The sequence below is a fragment of the Phyllostomus discolor genome, chromosome Y (assembly GCF_004126475.2).
Source record: "Phyllostomus discolor isolate MPI-MPIP mPhyDis1 chromosome Y, mPhyDis1.pri.v3, whole genome shotgun sequence".
Taxonomy (NCBI): Eukaryota; Metazoa; Chordata; class Mammalia; order Chiroptera; family Phyllostomidae; genus Phyllostomus; species Phyllostomus discolor.
In genome coordinates this window covers 3,340,254-3,357,287 of record NC_050199.1, presented here as the reverse complement: position 1 = coordinate 3,357,287, position 17,034 = coordinate 3,340,254, and the positions used below count along the sequence as shown (strand labels likewise).

General features: G+C 55.7%; 1 protein-coding gene across 2 annotated transcripts in view; it reads right to left on the bottom strand.

The window, feature by feature from the left end:
• LOC114489882 (protein Shroom2-like) overlaps positions 1 to 17,034 on the bottom strand; it is an 89,911-nt gene that overhangs the window by 34,308 nt on the left and 38,569 nt on the right. For both annotated transcript variants that reach the window (XM_036017264.1, XM_036017262.1), the window contains exon 2: positions 7,439 to 7,590. In XM_036017264.1, coding sequence (XP_035873157.1) covers positions 7,439 to 7,590 — 152 coding nt within the window. The remainder of the gene's footprint in view (positions 1 to 7,438; positions 7,591 to 17,034) is intronic.

The following is a 17,034-nucleotide window of genomic DNA, read 5'->3' as shown; positions in this document are numbered from 1 at the left end:
GCCGGTGTGTGGGCCCGCACCCTGAGGCCTGGAAGGGCTGGACTGACCGTGGGAACAGGCAGAAGGCCACCCAGCACCAGCGCGCCGCTCACTACTGTCAGCACCCTGTGATGCGCTCTGGGGACAGAGGGGTCTGGCGCCACCTAGCGTCCTCACACACTCATTGCGCCTTCCGTCGGCTTCATTGGCCGCTGCTGATGCGGCAGAAATAACAAGGGCACGCTGAGCGCCTTTCTGTCCCCAACGCTCGGGTGTTGCTTTGCTTCCCCCACGCGACACACAGGTGGCTTGAAACCGCCAGTCCCTGCAGATGTGGGAGGAGCACACGGACGGGCCACGAGACAGGGGACCAAAACGCCCTGCGGGGAGGGTCTGGGAGAACGTGGAGGGGGAGGGGGTGTTGGGGGGAACCCTGCCCTGCCTCCTGACAGGGCGCATCACAAGTGGAAAAACGCGGCTGGCTGATGCCGAAAACCACACCTGAGCCAGGTGTCCGGTGGGTCAGGAGCACACCCCCATGGAAGTCCTCAATAGCAATGAATGAATGAATGGGTGAATGAATGAATGAATGAATGAATGGAAGAGACACCCCAGAGGCAGGCTGGAAAGGCTGGGAGAGCTGCGGATTGATCTCTCCAGCCCTAGAGGGAGCAAGCCAGCGAGGGAAAGGGCTGACCCCTCCCCCCTGCACGGACCTCCCCACGGCAGCGGGAAAAGCCAGGTCAGGCCCCCTGGACACTCTGGCGAGGCCCCCAGGTCATCCCAGTGTCTGGGTTAGAGATTCTTCTCCAGCCAAAGGGCTGCTGGTGTCTGCGCATCTTATGGTACAAAACGTGGAACACCAAAGCGTGAAGAGCCTTGCGCTGCCTGCCTAGTCCGGTGGGTTGGAGCGTTCTCCCCATATACCAAGGTTGCGGGTTCGATCCCCAGTCAGGGCACTCACACGCGTCAAAAATTAAATGCCCAAATAAGCGGAACAACATACCGATGCTTCTCAGTCTCTGTGTGTCTCAAATCAACAACAAATAAATGTGTAATGAAAAAAAAAATTAGGAGGCCCATGAGAAGATGAAAGGGAACCCCACATGACATGAGGATAACAACCCAGGACACGCCTCTGCCCGTGTTTCCCTCCGGGTGTTTTCACACAGATGGGTTCATGAGTTCGTCCCGCACAGGCGGGGGTCCCTCGCGTCCTGCGGCCCGAGTGCCCTGTGAGTGCCCTCCATGCCACGGCCGCTCTTGCAAAACAGAACCTGACACCAGCACTAAGGGTCCTCTCCCCCAAGCACCAAAAAGCCCTGGTATTTAATGTCAGTTCACCTTAGGTTTTCCAGGGTTCCCGATAAAATCATCCATGCTAATGAGGGCTCCCCGAGAAACCTTTCCCCACAAACTGCCCACCAAACCTAATCTGAATTTATTTCGAATTTTAAAAATAGTTTTCCCCTGGCTGCTGTGGCTCACTGGACTGAGCACCGGCCTGTGAACCAAAGGGTCGCTGGTTCAATTCCCAGTCAGGCCACATACCTGGGTTGCGGGCCACGCCCTCCAGCAACCGCACATGGATGTTTCTCTCTCTCTCTCTCTCTCTCTCCCTCCCTCCCCTCCCTAAAAATAAATAAATACATCTTAAAAGAAAGGAAAATTCCCAGCCCCTGGCGGCCTTTTGGGGAACCCTCTCAGGCCGAGAGTTCTTCCCCAGTCAGTGCTCAGACAGGGCAATGCTGTGCATGGTGTGGTCACGCTGGACAAAACCTACAACCTACGGGACGAGGGTCGGGCAGCTCCTGCCTCTCCACGTGAGGGGAATTACAGAAAGACACAAATTCCCAAGTGACCACTGTGGCTGGAGCAGGACACAAAGCATCAACGTTGCATTTTAAACAGCCGCCAGGGCCAGCAGCAGTTATCACCTTCCCATCGGGAAGATGGTAACATTAGTTACATTAGTTCCTCATGTAACTAATTTTAAGTAGCCGTAAGGATTAGCGGCAGGGCTGGGAGTCTTATCTATTTGTAACAACAAAGGAACAAAAGAAAGTGAAACATTTTCTCCACGTCTTCATAGACTGCCAACCAGCAATGTTTTCAAAGGAAATGTTACAAACATTGCTTCCCTGCCTTGCTGGGAACAACATCTTTTTACCTGTCTCGACTTGACTTAGAATATGAAACATCTCACGTAGTTAGAGATTCATCTGATTAAGTGCTTAGGCTGTATACGAACTCTAAACCTCAGCACAAGCAACTTTCCCCAAAATAAAACAATTCTGATCTATGTGGTTTTCTTCCCCGTCCTGACTTTAATAAAAGCTATGCTGTTCTTCTCACTCCAAGAAAAATATTTACAACTGTGTGGGGTGACGGCTGTTAACGAGACTCACTGTGATCATTTTGCAATATGGACACATATCGACTTGTTACATCGTACCCCTGAAACTAACATACATAAATTATATCTCAATTAAGAAAAAACAATAATAGCCCTGGCTGGCATAGCTCAGTGCATTGAGCGTGGGCTGCGAACCAAAACATCGCAGGTTCGATTCCCAGCCAGGGCACATGCCTGGGTTGCAGGCCACGGCCCCCAGCAACCACACATTGATGTTTCTCTCTCTCTCGCTCTCTGTCTCCCTCCCTTCCCTCTCTAAAAATAAATAAACCTTAAAAAAAAAAAAAGAAAAGAAAAAACAATCATGGAAAACAGCCCAAACAAGTCAGGATGTCTATCCAGCGCAAACCTCCAGCTTTACTCTGGTTTATCAGGAAAACAGGTACCACAAGAGCCACGGACAATAATTTCCAAAATTCTCAAAATGCAAACCGTCCCCTGAAACTCGAACAAATGATCTCAGACCCCTCCCCCACCGCCCCCAAGTACCCATGTCTGCCAGCTCCCGCCAGCACCCCCACGAAGACTCGAACCTTCCTCCTTCAGAACACACACTGCTTCTGCCCCCAGGAAGAGCCCACCGACGGGGCGGGGGGTGAGGGAAAGGAAGACACCACCTGCCCCCGGCCCAGCCAGCCCTGTCCTCCGGCCGCACCGCCACACTGAGCTGCTTCCAAGACGTCCCCAACCCTAACCCTAACCCTAACAGTGAGCTGCTTCCGAAACGTCAGAGCTGGGGCCCCACGCACAGCTACCTGCTCAGGACAGCACTACGGAGCCAGGTGCAGGGGGACACAGCACCGGCCGGGTGCAGAATTCACTGCAAGCAAGTGACACCAGGAACCTGGGCGGGCTGTAAGGCACATGCTCCTAAGGGGCAGGTGCAGGTGCTGCCACCAGCTCTGGCCTCTCCCTCCCTCCTTCCAATGCACCACCGGCCACTCCGTGCGACGGATCCCACAGCTCCTGCCAGGAACCTCCTCCTGGGGCGTGTCCGTCGGCTCCTGAACGCAAACTGAGTGGACGTACTCCGTCACAAAAGGGCTTTATTTAAGGCGGGCGGGCAGCAAAGACGTGGGCAATGACCCGAATCGACCCTGTCGGTAACGTGGCCCTGGCCAAACTGCCTGCCGTGCCGCTGGTTCAGAAGTAAAATGAGAGAGAGAGAGAGAGAGAGAGAGGGAGAGAGAGAGAGAGAGGGCCTAAGAATCCTGGTGAGGCATCATTGTTGCACACACAACTAAAAGTCGCCGTACAAATTCGTAAGATGTAAATTCTCACAACAAGCTGTACAGAACAGGTTGTGACCTGGTACTTCACAGAAACCTTCCTCAAGGCGTTGGACACTGACCATCCTCTTCTAGAAGAGCTGAATCTGCGGTCAACTGCCTCTAAAGTCACAAAAATGGGGGAGTGTGTGCCACAGGCACAGCCCCAGCCACAGGGGCCGGCGGGCTGCTGGACTCCTGCCCATCCCCCAACCCCCACCCCCGCACGGGGTTAAACACCCCAGGCCACGCTAATCAGCATTAAACACCCCGGATGACCTGGTTTCTGGTCTTAACCTTTCCCAAGCACGCTGGCTTAAAGCAGCAGTACTCCCACCGGCAAGTGGTCCAGGGCCGTCTGGGACCCTACTGGCACAACCCCATCCACTGCAGAGCTGGCCAGCAGGATCTCCAGGGAGCTGCGGCCTGCACACCCAGGAGAAAAAATGCAGGTGACAGCCGGAGAGACAGACAAAGGAAAGGTTACCCCCCGTGCACCCCGAACTTCCCTGCCAGCAGCACCTCCTTGGCCCAGCAGAGCGCCACGGAAAAAGGACAAGGCGAAAAAACCCTCCTGCTCAGCCTCTCCTGCCAGTCTGACCGTTGTCCCAGCACCTGGGGGGAAGCCCCCCGCCCCTCGACGCCTCGCTGGCCTGGGGCACGGCCTAGGCACCCCGAAGGAGAGCATATTCCGGCTGCAGCTCTTTGTTTGCAGCGGGCAGCACGGCGGGGAAAGGCGGTGCTCGCCCCTTTGTCTGCGAGAGAAACTTCGCTGGGGGAGACAGAGCGATCCTGTGTCTCGTCGCGCACGGCTCCCCTGGCTCCCCCAGCCCGGCAGCCGCACGATGACAAGATACGCGCCGCCCAGGCCTCCTGACACCAGACGCTGGGGCTCCGTGAAACCGCCGACCCACTGCCCGCAATCCTGCCCCACCTGCGCCTTTGGGGGGGGGCCCTGTTCGCCACACACACACATGGAAACCAGACCAAACCAGCCTGCTTGCGGGACAGCAGGCTCCGCTGCTGCCCCCAGGTGGGAGAGGCCAGGACGTGGACCACGGTGCCCATTCAGTGTCCAGAACCGTGGGCGTGTTTTATACTCAGGCGCACACACCTCTTTCTCCTGAACAGCTACACCTGGCCCGCCCCCGCGCCCCCCAACACCGCTCAGAACCCTAACTGCTGTGTGTTATCAGAAGGCCACTCTTCCTTAGGGCGCCTCAGGCAGGCAGGCGGTTGAATGAGATTCAACAAAACTAATTTACTCTTTGGACACACTGTTGGGTAAGGGACTAGATGATATTTCTGTGTTTGTGGCTCGGTGGATGATGAACTACTCATATGGTGCCTTTTTATAAAGTTGCCACCCTTTCTTTTTCCTTTTTTTTTAAAAGATCTTATTTACTTATTTATTTTTTAGAGAGGGAAGGGAGGAAGACAGAGAGAGAAAAACATCAATGTGCGGTTGCTGGGGGTCGTGGCCTGCAACCCAGGCATGTGCCCTGACTGGGAATCGAACCTTCAACGCTTTGGTTCGCAGCCCGGGCTCAATCCACTGAGCTACGCCAGCCAGGGCTGCCACCTTTTCAAAGAGTGCACGACATCCGTGCAGTAAACTTTACCAATGGTTAAGACAGTATATTTGCTATGTGTATTTTACCACCATTAAAAATTAAAAACTTTTTTTTCAAAACGAGACATAGCAATAAATGCATGTATGTGTTCCATCCAACTGGGCTTAACAAGCAGCTTTCAGCATTGCCAAGTTGTGGGTGTCCCTAAGTCAGCTCGGTAAGCGCCCTCTGCTGAATGTCTACGGTCCCAGGAACATCATCGTGCACCCTTCGGAACGGCATTGCCAAACTGCCCGCCAGGGAAACTGTCTAATTTGCAACCTAATCGGCATCCCGTCAACTAAGTCCTTGTCTTCCCGCTCTCTCACCAGCAGAGGGCGCTGCTGCTCCATGACACAACTTGCCACTCAAAACCCAGCGTCTCCTTTTTAAATCAACGTCGATTCCTAATCGTTACTCAAACTTGTCTCCTATTTACACCTCTCGTTTTAGGAACTGCCACCTTGTGTCTTTCATCCAAGTTTCTCCTGGGGGGCCAACCAATCCCATTCTTCTTCTCTATGACTATACGCCAGCTTTGTTATTAGATACCTGCTTTTTGGACGGTAGAATAAGGCCCCACCAACATTCTGTTCTACCTCCTTAGACGCGGTGGTGAGGACAGCCTTGTGTCCCCATTCTGTCCCCCACTGTCAACGGCTCTGCCCGCGCTATGTGCTGCTGCCTCCCAGGGCAGGGCGGGGCCCCACTGACAGGTGTTACTGCACAAACACCTGGGTCTCGGCATCCCCACCATCAGGTAGAGGCTCAGTGATGCGCGTCCAGGTGCCGCCCAGCTCAATCCGGTTCAACCAACCCCAGTCCTTCCTTCACCTGCTGTGCACCACACACTGTGGCAGGCAGCCCCCACGTTGCCCACGGCAACCACTACACTAGCACCACCCCCTGCAGAAGAGACAACTCTGTCCCCACACGCTGGGAGTTTGGGGGGCCTGGCAGCTCTATGACGGAGACAACAGGGGAGACAGAAGAGGGGCTCGCGATCAGCCCAGAGGTGCTGCTAACTGCCGCCTGACCTCTGAGGCCGCCCTCCATCAGCATCATCACCACCACCACGGAGCCACGCCTACCCGTGTTGGGACACATGGCCCGCGTGAGGGCGCTCCGTGAGCCGGCCACAAAGGAATAATTATATGATATGGCCGCACCTCTCATGCCCCATCCTCCCCCCAAAGGGCTCTGAAACGGCCATTCTGAGATTTCATTTTCCTGATTCACAAGGAAGATCGCCTAGGCCCCTTAGAAATAAGGTGGCTGAAGTAATTTGGCAAAGAATGAAAGCTTCTCATTCTTCGTTTATAAACCACCTCCTTAGATGCTGGTTTCATTCCCAAAAATTTTATAGAAGGAAAGTCCTTTGGGAATTTGTCTTGAAGTCTGTATAAAAAAAAAATGGTAAGAAATGCTTGAGTCCATTTATTTTTTAAAATTTACAGTCACCTTTGGAAAGACTGCACTGATCCTGCTATTAAAAAAAAGGCATGCTTCCTTTGGGATTAGACAACTAGAAAACGCAAGGTGGGGAATTATTTCCATGTGAAAACAAGTCACAAATACCTGTGTGGAATTCAGGGACACTGCCGTAGTTCCTGTGCATAAAACCATCAAGTCCTTCATTTCACTGTCTTACCTCTTCACATCATCCAAATTGCTACCAACAGTTTAATTTCTAGGAACCAGCCACTGGCTACCTTCAGACCTGGGCGCAACTCTGGGAACACCTGGAAGCTACCTTTCTGTCTTAACAAGATTCTCACCAAAAAACCCCACATCCCAGTACACTGCCCCCTTGTGGAAGCAACAGGCAACCACACTTCACTTCATGTGGAACAAAAAAAAGCCCAGTTTTTTTTCTGCCAAGAAAATAATCCACACATTGCCAAAGAAAGATACAACTATGCAGATTCACGTAACAAATCAAAAATAAACAATCGGTGGTCATAAAAGGAGTCTTTTTAAATGTTTCATGCTTAATTCGTCCTTGGCGAAGAGGTAACTCTCATTTGCGTGCATGCGTGAATGCAGGAACATAGCTAAATGCACGCCCACCCCCCCCCACCACCACTTAAGACCACATCCGGACTGCCGCTCTCCTCCATGCAGTGTGTGCTGGTAACCGCGCCAGGAGGACGGGGCCTTACCTTTTCACCACCAGCTTCAGGGTCTTATGGGACCCCTTCACCAGGCAAATGGCTTCCTGCCGAAACCCTGAGAGTCCGATGTCGTTGATGCCCACGATCTCGTCTCCGGCCAGTAACTTGTCCACCGCGGCGGCTTTGCTTCCCTCCTCAATCTGCAACGAACAAGCGTGTCCAGTGAGGCCCCCGAAAGTGGCAGCACAGCCGGGGCCAACGGCTCGGCCAGGAGTACAGCACGCCACCCACCCACTGGCCCCGGAGCGGCCTGCAGTTCCGAGGAGGGGAAGGGTCCCCCTGGCCCTGGAGGCTCCCACACGGGTCTGCCTCCGCCAGGACACACAACCGAGCACAGTGGACCCACACACTCGGGTGCATTTTGTGACTCTCCCTCACCCAAACAATAATGGCGGGTCACCGGTGGTACTCACTAATGAGGTCTCATGCTTGCATCCCGTGCCTGCTGATAGGATGTGTCCCAGCTTTATCGGGATCTAATTCAAACACCACGCCATTCAACCGTATCAGTACGCACTACAGTCACCGGCATGTGCACCCACCAGCATCATCAATGTTGGCACGCGCCGCCAACCCACAAGAAACCACAGGCTCGTGCCCTGTGTCTTCCTGACCCTCTGGGGCCACTGCAGCCCCGCATCTACTCTGTCTCAGCAGCTTCACCAGTCTCAGGCATCGCCCACACAATAAGCTATACAATGTTGCATTTTGTGTCCGGCTTCTTTCCTGCGCCAGGAAAACGTGATGTTTTCCAGGTCCGCCCCAGGTGAGGCAGGGGTCAGCGCCTCACTCCCTCCCACGGCTGCACAGCATGCCCTTGCACGGAAGGCGGCCTTTTCTCCATCCCCGTGTCAGGGGGTGGAAATTGGAGACGTTTGCGGATTCTGGCTATCGGCTGCTACGAACGCTGGCATCCAGGTCTCTGCCTGTGCGTCCTCATTTCCCTTGGGCGTCTGCTGTCTAGGACTGGGCCTGCTGGGTCACCCAGGAACTACGGTGAGCGTTCTGGGGACGTGCCACACGCCACCTTCGAAAGCGCCTGCCTCACCTTCCCTTCCGAGTCGGCGTACGCAGGTTCCGATTTCCCCCACCCCTGCACCTTTGTATTCCCTGCTTTCTTCAACTACCGCCCGGATGAGAGCATTATGCCGGGCGGTGTGTATTGACACATTTCCTACCCTGTGCTAAACGCATATGCATGAGTATATATTCGTGGATTTCCCGGAAGCTCGACCATTACTCATTCTGAGAAATCTTGAGGTGTCAACCCTTCACCCGGTTTTCCCTACCTAGTAATAACCCCATTCCGTATCAATGAAGCCAAACTATTTTCTGTGCTGCTCCTTGGCAAGCCAGAGCCCCCCAGCACATCCCGCCAGCTGCCTTCTTGTGGTCGGGGGCGCTACGAGGCATTTTATCGGAATACAACCACCCCCATCTGTTTACATACTGTTGCAGGACAGAACCGAGAAGTCTGGCCCACAGAGCCAAAACCATTTATTACTTGGCTGGTTATGCAAAAACAACGTTGCCAACCCCTGCTTTGTATCAAAAAGCCGTTTCTTTACAAACCGCTAGGAAAACTCATGAACAAAATGAACAGTATGGAGCACACCAGCGTGCCATGTGCCAAGGTCACAGTCGCCGAACCGGACACCACAGCTGACCTCGGGGCTAGGTCAAGTGCGCACTGGCCACTGAAGCAGCCGGTTTTCCTCTGAGAGAGTTCGTGAGCTGGGGACTAAGCCCCTGACAACGCCTGGCTTCTGAAACCTCAGTTTCCCAAAATCCCCACCTCGATCCGAGGACACTGGACCCCTTGGGTTAAGAAAGCCACCATGTACCACTGAGTACCAACACCACAGAGGACACTGCAGACCGTCCCCAACACACATGGGAAGCAGTTCATTCACTGAACCACACGTTTCCAAAGCCTACACCATTGTGTCCCCACGTAGCAATAGACGGATTGGAAATAAACCTCCACCCACCGAAGATGACGCCTCAGCCACAGTAGCCAGGGTGTCGGTTCCACAGGGTGGGGAGCTCAAGGCCTAACATGGCCCATGGGAGAGGCCAAGGGGCCGACCACGGGCAGGGTGCAGTGAGCAGCTGGGTGTGGGAGGAGGGTGCCCAGACAAAGGTGACCCACGCATGGAGTGACCCCCCGCAGATGGTATTTAACACTGGAGAGGTGGGCAGACCGAAGAAGGCCACCTGGACAGGAGACAAACCAGCAAGGACCGACCTCAGGACCCCCCCCACCCCTGTGACATTTAGAGCTCTGGTGGGGGAGGGGCCAGCCAAAAGCACAGGAGACGGAGGTTGGGGGAGGGTCTTGAAAGAGACAGTTTGTACCTGGAAAACACACACGCGCAGGTGGGCCAGTACTTCTCAAACTACAACGTGCAGGCCAATGCCCCAGGTGTCCGTGAAAATGCGGGTTCCCGCCCAGCAGGTGCAGGTGGCATGCCTGTGTCATCTCCCCGGAGCTCCCAGGAGCATCGGGGTCGGAGATGGGGACAGGCCCTTCACCGTGAGCACTGCACGGCTGGGACCCACGTGCGCCCTCCTTCCGGGGCAGCCACTCCAGGGGGCACTGCCCCTGGGTGTGGCCTTGAAGGCGTGCCAACTCTGGAGACAGACAGCTGCACGCAGGACAGACAGCTGCATGCAGGGAGCAACAGCAGCACAGGGGAAGGTACCCGAACAGACAGGCACCTGGGATGTGCCCTGCAGTGTCCCCTGGGCACGGGGGGCCCCAGCACAATTCTGCACAGAGGAAGGGCTCGTGTTGCCACTGAGCGGGGGCGGGGCACAGGGCCCTGGGAAGGACGCATGGACACATCACTGCCAGGTGTGAAGGGGCCGCGTGCACGCACACCCGGGCTAACTGTGCACTCGGCGGCCTTTGTCCGTCTCTGTGCCCCGACAGAACCATGGAGGACAGAGTGACCAACTGCAGCTCCCACGGCTGCAGCGGCCCGGGAAGTCCAAGGCCGGTCCACCCCCCTCCTGACGCCGGGAGCAGGTGTTTTCTTCCGACACCTGCTGTGTTTGGAGCACCTGTTGACCTCCAGGAGCCTCACAGCGGCCTCTCCCATCCGTGAATGTTCTGTGGCTACTCCCTGCAGAACACACCGCTTCCCACCTCCTCCTCCTCCTCCTCTCCTCGTGTTCACAGCGGACGGCACAGCTGCCCTGTGACGCAGACGCTGGCGAGGACAGCCAACGGGGCCCTTTTTTTTTTAAAGATTCTATTTCTTTATTTTTAGAGAGGGAAGGAAGGGAGAAAGAGAGAGAGAGAGAGAAACATCCATGTGCGGTTGCTGGGGGTCATGGCCTGCAACCCAGGCATGTGCCCTGACTGGGAATCGAACCTGCAACACTTTGGTTCACAGCTCGTGCTCCATCCACTGAGCTACGCCAGCCAGGGCGGCCCTTTTTTTTTTTTTAAAGAGCCACACACCACAGGCTTTCCATGCCAAGCCTGGGGCGGGCGGAACAAACCAGCTCTCAAAGACTTGTCGCTGAGATGGGCTACGACGGGCCACATTCCGGATGAAGGGGAACTACTCTCTCCCGGAAGGGGCTTCCTTGGGACCAGACAGAAACCTACAATTCAGACCTGGCTGGTGTGGCTCAGTGGATTGAGTGCGGGACTGAGAAGCAAAGGGTCATCTGTTCGATTCCCAGTCAGACCACATGCCTGGGTTGTGCCCTAGGTCCCCAGTAGGGGGCGCACAAGAGGTAACCAATACTGATGTTTCTCCCTTTCTCCCTCCCTTCCCCTTGCTCTAAAAATAAATAAATACTGTGAAAAACTGTGAGATATAAATTTTTTAAAAAGAGTGAGCAAATGATACCATGGCATTGGAGTACTCCAAGAAAATTCGTTTTTCTTTTTTTTAATCCTCACTCGAGGGCATTTTTTCATTGTATTTTAGGGAGAGAGGAAGGGGGAAGGGAAGAGAAACATCAATCAGTTGCCTCTCACCCGTGCCCCAACCGGGGATCAAACCCACAACTCAGGCACCTGCCCTGACTGGGAACTGAACCCGTGACCTTGGAGGCAGCAGGGTTTGGAGGCGACACATCCCCTGTGCTGACTGAGTTATGACCCGGCCACATTCCCACACACCCCTGTGTCCAAACAAACAAGTTCTCGGGAAGCACGACCTCCCCAAAGGATAACTCCCTGGTGCGTCCTCTCTCCTGCAAAGTCTGCTAAAGCTCTCCTCCTAAGGAGGACCGTGCTTCCCCAGCGGCCCTCTCCCCTTCCCACACCCAGCGGCGCCCTTCCCGCCAACACGGGCCCGGGTTTGGGGGAGGAAGCAGCTGCTTGCATTCCTCCCTGTGGCTTCCTCGGCAAGAGAAAATCTTTGGTAAAAGAAAAAGCAGCTTCGGAAACCTCCCTTCTATCCGGTGCGCCCCACCCCATGTCTCACGTGAGGTAGAACCGATCACACTTGAACTTGGTGAGAAACAAAGCCAAACTTGGCACACGCGTCTCAGCCCGAGGGCTCTGCCAGCCGGGGCTCCGTAGCGCGTAGCGGGCACCGCGGACGGCGATGCTGATTTTGTCACGGCCGGTGCATCACGAAGTAAAGCACTTGGCCTTGGCACCTGCCCACGCAGCAGCGGTCAGGCTCTGTTCTCGGGTGCACTTGCTGACTCCGAGGCTGCCCTCTGCCAAAAGGCAGGCAGCAGGCAGGCCGCGGAGACAGCAGCGCATGCCAATGCTGACGCGCACAGGGGACCGCGCCGCGCGCACTCAGACCCAGCGAGGCCGGTGGCAGGCATTCACCGGCGTTCGATAGGGAAAAGTTGCTCTTCCGGCCCCAGTTACAGGTAAACGGCCCACAATGTGCAGAACGCCTCATTGTTCCCAGGGAAATGTTTTCTCCGGAAGCAGCCGGAGAGGGGAAAAATAAAACAGCTGATGGAAGGCTTTTTGGAACCGAGTTTTCATACTTTATTGAATGGATATGAAAGATAACCAGGGATGAAGACTCAGGGCCCCGGCCGGTGGGGCTCCTATCCGGACGAGACTACAGCATCATCCTGGGCACCGGAAGGTTGTGGGTTCGATTCCTGGTCAGGGCCCGTGCCCACGCTGTGAGGGTTGATCCCAGGTCAGGCTGTGTGTATTGGAGGCAACCTGTTTCGCTCTCTCTCTCTCTCTCTCTTTCTGTCTCTCTCTCTCCCCCCCTTCCTCTTTCTCTAAAATCAATAAACACTTTTTAAAATTTAAATTAAAATGAAAATAAATTTCTAAAAAGGAAAAGCATCTTTATTCTCACGGTGGGGGGCAGGCACACGAGTAAAGGAATCGCGCCCTGTCCTTGGGGTGCGGGGGGTGCAGGAGATGAACACTCTTCAGGGGTGGACAGGCCCACGAATCAGCAGCACCGATGGGGGGAGACATCCCCAAGTGGGGCCACGAGTGGGGCGCAGACACAGGGGCCGGGGCTGCCCGAGGCAGGTCGGCCCGGCGGGCTGTAAAACTCTCCCGGGGCAGCGTCTGAGAATAAGGGCGGAAACGGGAACAGGAGGAACTTGACCTCGAATCAGAATCTGGATCCTAGCCTGCGGGCAGCAGGGGCCTGGAGAACGCAGGCACGGAAGCACGGGAGTGGCCTTATCATCCCAGCAAATACGTCTGGGGAGGTGAGTTTCCTAGGTGTCCACACAACGAGTTTCTTCCGTCTGAGAACCAAACAGGAAGGAGGTGGGTCCTGCCTGGTGCCGACCCCGGACCCGAGGTCTCAGGCCAACACGGGGCACAGGGAACATCAAAGCAAGGACTCCCAGCGTTGGGGAGGAAGACCCAGGGTGCCAGTGAGGAGCAGAGCAAATACATCAAATCACAGTCACCAGAGATGGCAGGGAAAAGAGGAAGAACACCCTTTTGCTTACGTCCAAGATCGCATTTGCAAGCCCGAGTCCCCCACCCCGCCAAGGAGCAGCTACGGGCATCTCCCTGGAGAACACCCCGCCTCCCAGACAGGGAGACCAGGGCGTGAGGCAGGGACGCCTTCAGTTCCACTCTCAGGGAAAGGTCCCCACGGCTCCCGGGTCTGCTTTCTAGCCCAGCACCTTCCTCCTTCCCCTCGGGCGGGCGCGGCTGCTTTCAGACAAAACAGCTGACTCAGCCGGCCCAGGTCCGCGCTGGGAAATAACTGGGAAGAGTCTCTCACGGCAGTTAAGCCCGTTGTCAGAAAGGGCAACGCCGGGGGCCAGAGGTGCTGAGACGATAACAGGTGATAGTCCCCCCCCCCACACACACACACACCTGCACAGGGGTGATGGCCGCCAGATAGCCCGGGATCCGGCACAAAGGTGACGGGGAAGGGCAAACCTTGGCACCAACCGACGGGAGAGAAACAGGCTGAAAGGCGCACAAGACCCACCTGCAGAAAACTACACGGAGAAGCATCGGCCTCGGACGAGGCTGTAGAGAAGGGAGTCAAGGCTGATGAATACCATGAGCCAGGTCTCCACGGTGGTCCCTGTCTCCCTTATTTTTTTTTTAGCTTTTTAAAACATCTTCACTGGAGGATATGTTTATAAATCAGAAAGCGAGAGACAGAGAAAGAGACCAAAGAAAGAGAGAAAGAGAGAGGGGGGAGAGAGAGGGAGAGAGGAGGAGGAGGGAGAGAGAGAGAGAGAGAGAGAGAGAGAGAAACATCAATCGGTTGCCTGCTGTACACGCCCCAACCAGGCATCGAACCCGAGACCTTGGTACATGCCCTGACCAGGAACATCCCAAAACCTCTGGGTGTCCAGGACGCCGCTCCAACCAACAGTGCCACCCGGCCAGGGCAACACTCGGGAATGTTTTACCAACTACTTTGGAAATGCACGACTTATAGTAGCTCCAGAAACATGTTTCAGAAGGCGGGGGATCCCACCTAATCCCATTTTGAAGCATAAATAATAATGCATTTCTATCGTTGCTGAGACGAAACTGTTTGCTCATCTCTTTTTGGGGGGGAGGTACAACGGCAGAAGGGTGGGCTATTGCATCCCCGGACTCTGGTGGCCCTGCAGGGGGCGGGAGGGCATCAGCTCACCATTCCAGAGTGCGGGCAGTTTTTACACTCGACCCCACACACGGCACAGTGAACAGTGATCTGGGGGCCCAGTCTGTGCTCGCTGCATCTGGGGCATTTAAAATGACCTCTTCCCTGGCTGGTGTGGCTCAGTAGACTGAGCACAGGCCTGTGAACCACAGGGTTGCTGGTTCGATTCCCAGTCAGGGCACATGCCTGCGTTGCAGCCAGGTCCCCAGTAAGGGGCATGTGAAAGGCAACCACACATGGATGTTTCCTTCTCTCCCTCTCTCTCTCTCTCTCTCTCTCTCTCTCTCTGTCTCTCCCTGTTCCTTCCCCTCTCTCCGAACATAAATTAAATCTCTATAAAATTACCTCTTATTTCCAAGCTGTTTTCAGTACTTTTCCTAATAAAACCCCCTGGGGGATCTTGGCCGTCCCTGTCCCAGGGCACAAGTGTCCAAGTTTCCCAAGTGCCTTCGCTAATTTGCTACACAAATCACCACGGCAGCGTGCCATTTCCCGGTTTGGAAGTGTGAGCACGCGCATGGTGCGGACGGCTTCAGAAACAGCGGACCTCAACTGAAAGACATCGGTCCTTCATACTCTCTAGCAGGGGTGTCCGTCCAACCTGTGCCCTGCGGGCCGCATGCGGCCCAGGAGGGCTGTGAATGAGGCCCAACGGAACGTTGTCGTTTTACTTAAAACATGATGAGATTTCTTTGTGACTACGTGTCGCCATGTATTTAATGTGTGGCCCGAGGCAACGCTTCTTCTTCCAGTGTGGCCCAGAGACACCAGAAGGTCACACGGCCCTGCAGTGCACTTCCATATGTGACCTTGGGAGGTCGCTGCAGGAACCCCTCAGAAAAGAATCGCAACTCCATAACTTCTTTTTTTTTTGAAGATTTTATTTATTTATTTTTTAGAGAGGGAAGGGAGGGAGAAAGAGAGACAGAGAGAGAGAAACATCAATGTGCGGTTGCTGGGGGCCGTGGCCTGCAACCCAGGCATGTGCCCTGACTGGGAATCGAACCTGCGGTGCTTTGGCTCGCAGCCGGCGCTCCATCCACTGAGCCACACCAGCCAGGGCAACTCCACAACTTCTTAATCTGTCAGCACGTACCACCGTCAGAACTCCACACACGTGGAAACGCCTGTGCACCAGTCCTCACAACAACCATAAAATCTCAACCACAAGAGAAAAATTCCTCTCCTCATGGTTGACCACAAAAAAAAAAAAAGAAAGAAAGAAAACAAGAAAAACGAGAGACCGATAATTTTTGAAAACGAACAAAATAAATCAAAATCCCACCCGGATGAGCAACTTGGTGTTCAGCCCGGTGCTGAGCAACAGGAGGCTGTGACCTGAGAGTCTCGAAGGCCACTTCCAGCCCCCTGAAAACCGGGGCTGGAGCAGAGCCTACGACAAGAAAGCCGGACGTGGCCCAGCCGGCTGGGGCACAGCCAGGCGAGAGAGAGCTAGGGAAGGGTCCTCGCTGGGTGCTCCCGGGGCAAAGGAGACACGAGGCCACCTTAAAGGTCAACAGAAGACTCGGGGGAAAGACCAGGACAAGATGTGTGGCGAGTGTGGAGGCTGCGATGAGCAACTGGAAGCCCACAGAGAAACCCAACAGGAAACTGAGCTCCAGGAGAGATGAGCGGGGACATCGGCGATGGAAGGGCCTTGGCCTCGGGCAGTCGGGAGCCGCGGCAGCGCGGAGCCCAGGGCCGCGCTGGGGCAGAACCCGAGGCCCAGGAGGTGCCTCCTCTGCAGACACTGGGCAGGTCCAGAGCCTTGGGGCCCTGCAGAGTCCGGGAACGTTCAGGGAGCATTTTAACGCTACGCCCTGTTGGGGGCGCTCCAACCCAGACACAGGAAGACGCGCAAACCGCCGACTCCAACACCGTCCCCAGGAGCGCAGAGCGCCTCTCGCCGGCACACACGCCCGTGGCTGCCCTCCGCTGGGAGAGGGGTGCAGGGCTGCGAGCATGGCTCCCCCGCCGGCCGACTGGCTGGCACCCGGGTGGGTAAGCAGGGTCTGGCAGCAGGAGGCGCCGGCGGGACGCTGGCACAGCACAGGCTTCCAGGGGGCAGCCCGCGTTCCTGGCGGCCACCCCGTGGAACGGCGTGGCACCGCCCCCAGAGCAGCTCCCCGGAAAATCCCAGCGGCCCTGCCGCGGGCGCCTCCCCGCTCAGTTTTATAGCAGCACCTCAGGTGGCCTCCCAGGAGGTTCCAAGGGCATGCCAGCCGGCTGTCTGGCCGCTCCCCCGGCACCCCGGCTGAGCTTGCTGCTTGCCAGCTGGCCGGTGCACTCGGTGAGCCTCGCCTCTCCACCGGCCGGCGGCACAGTCCCACCCACTCCGAGGAGACCGGCTCTCCCAGGGGGGTGGTTGCAGCCGGCTCCCTTAGGGAATCAACGTGCCTCAGCCCGGGCTGGCGGGGGGGTGGCAGGCGGGGGGGGTGTTCTTTCGAGTTCTCTCCCCCACAGGACTGACTAGTTAATCATTACTGCACCCTGAGTCGG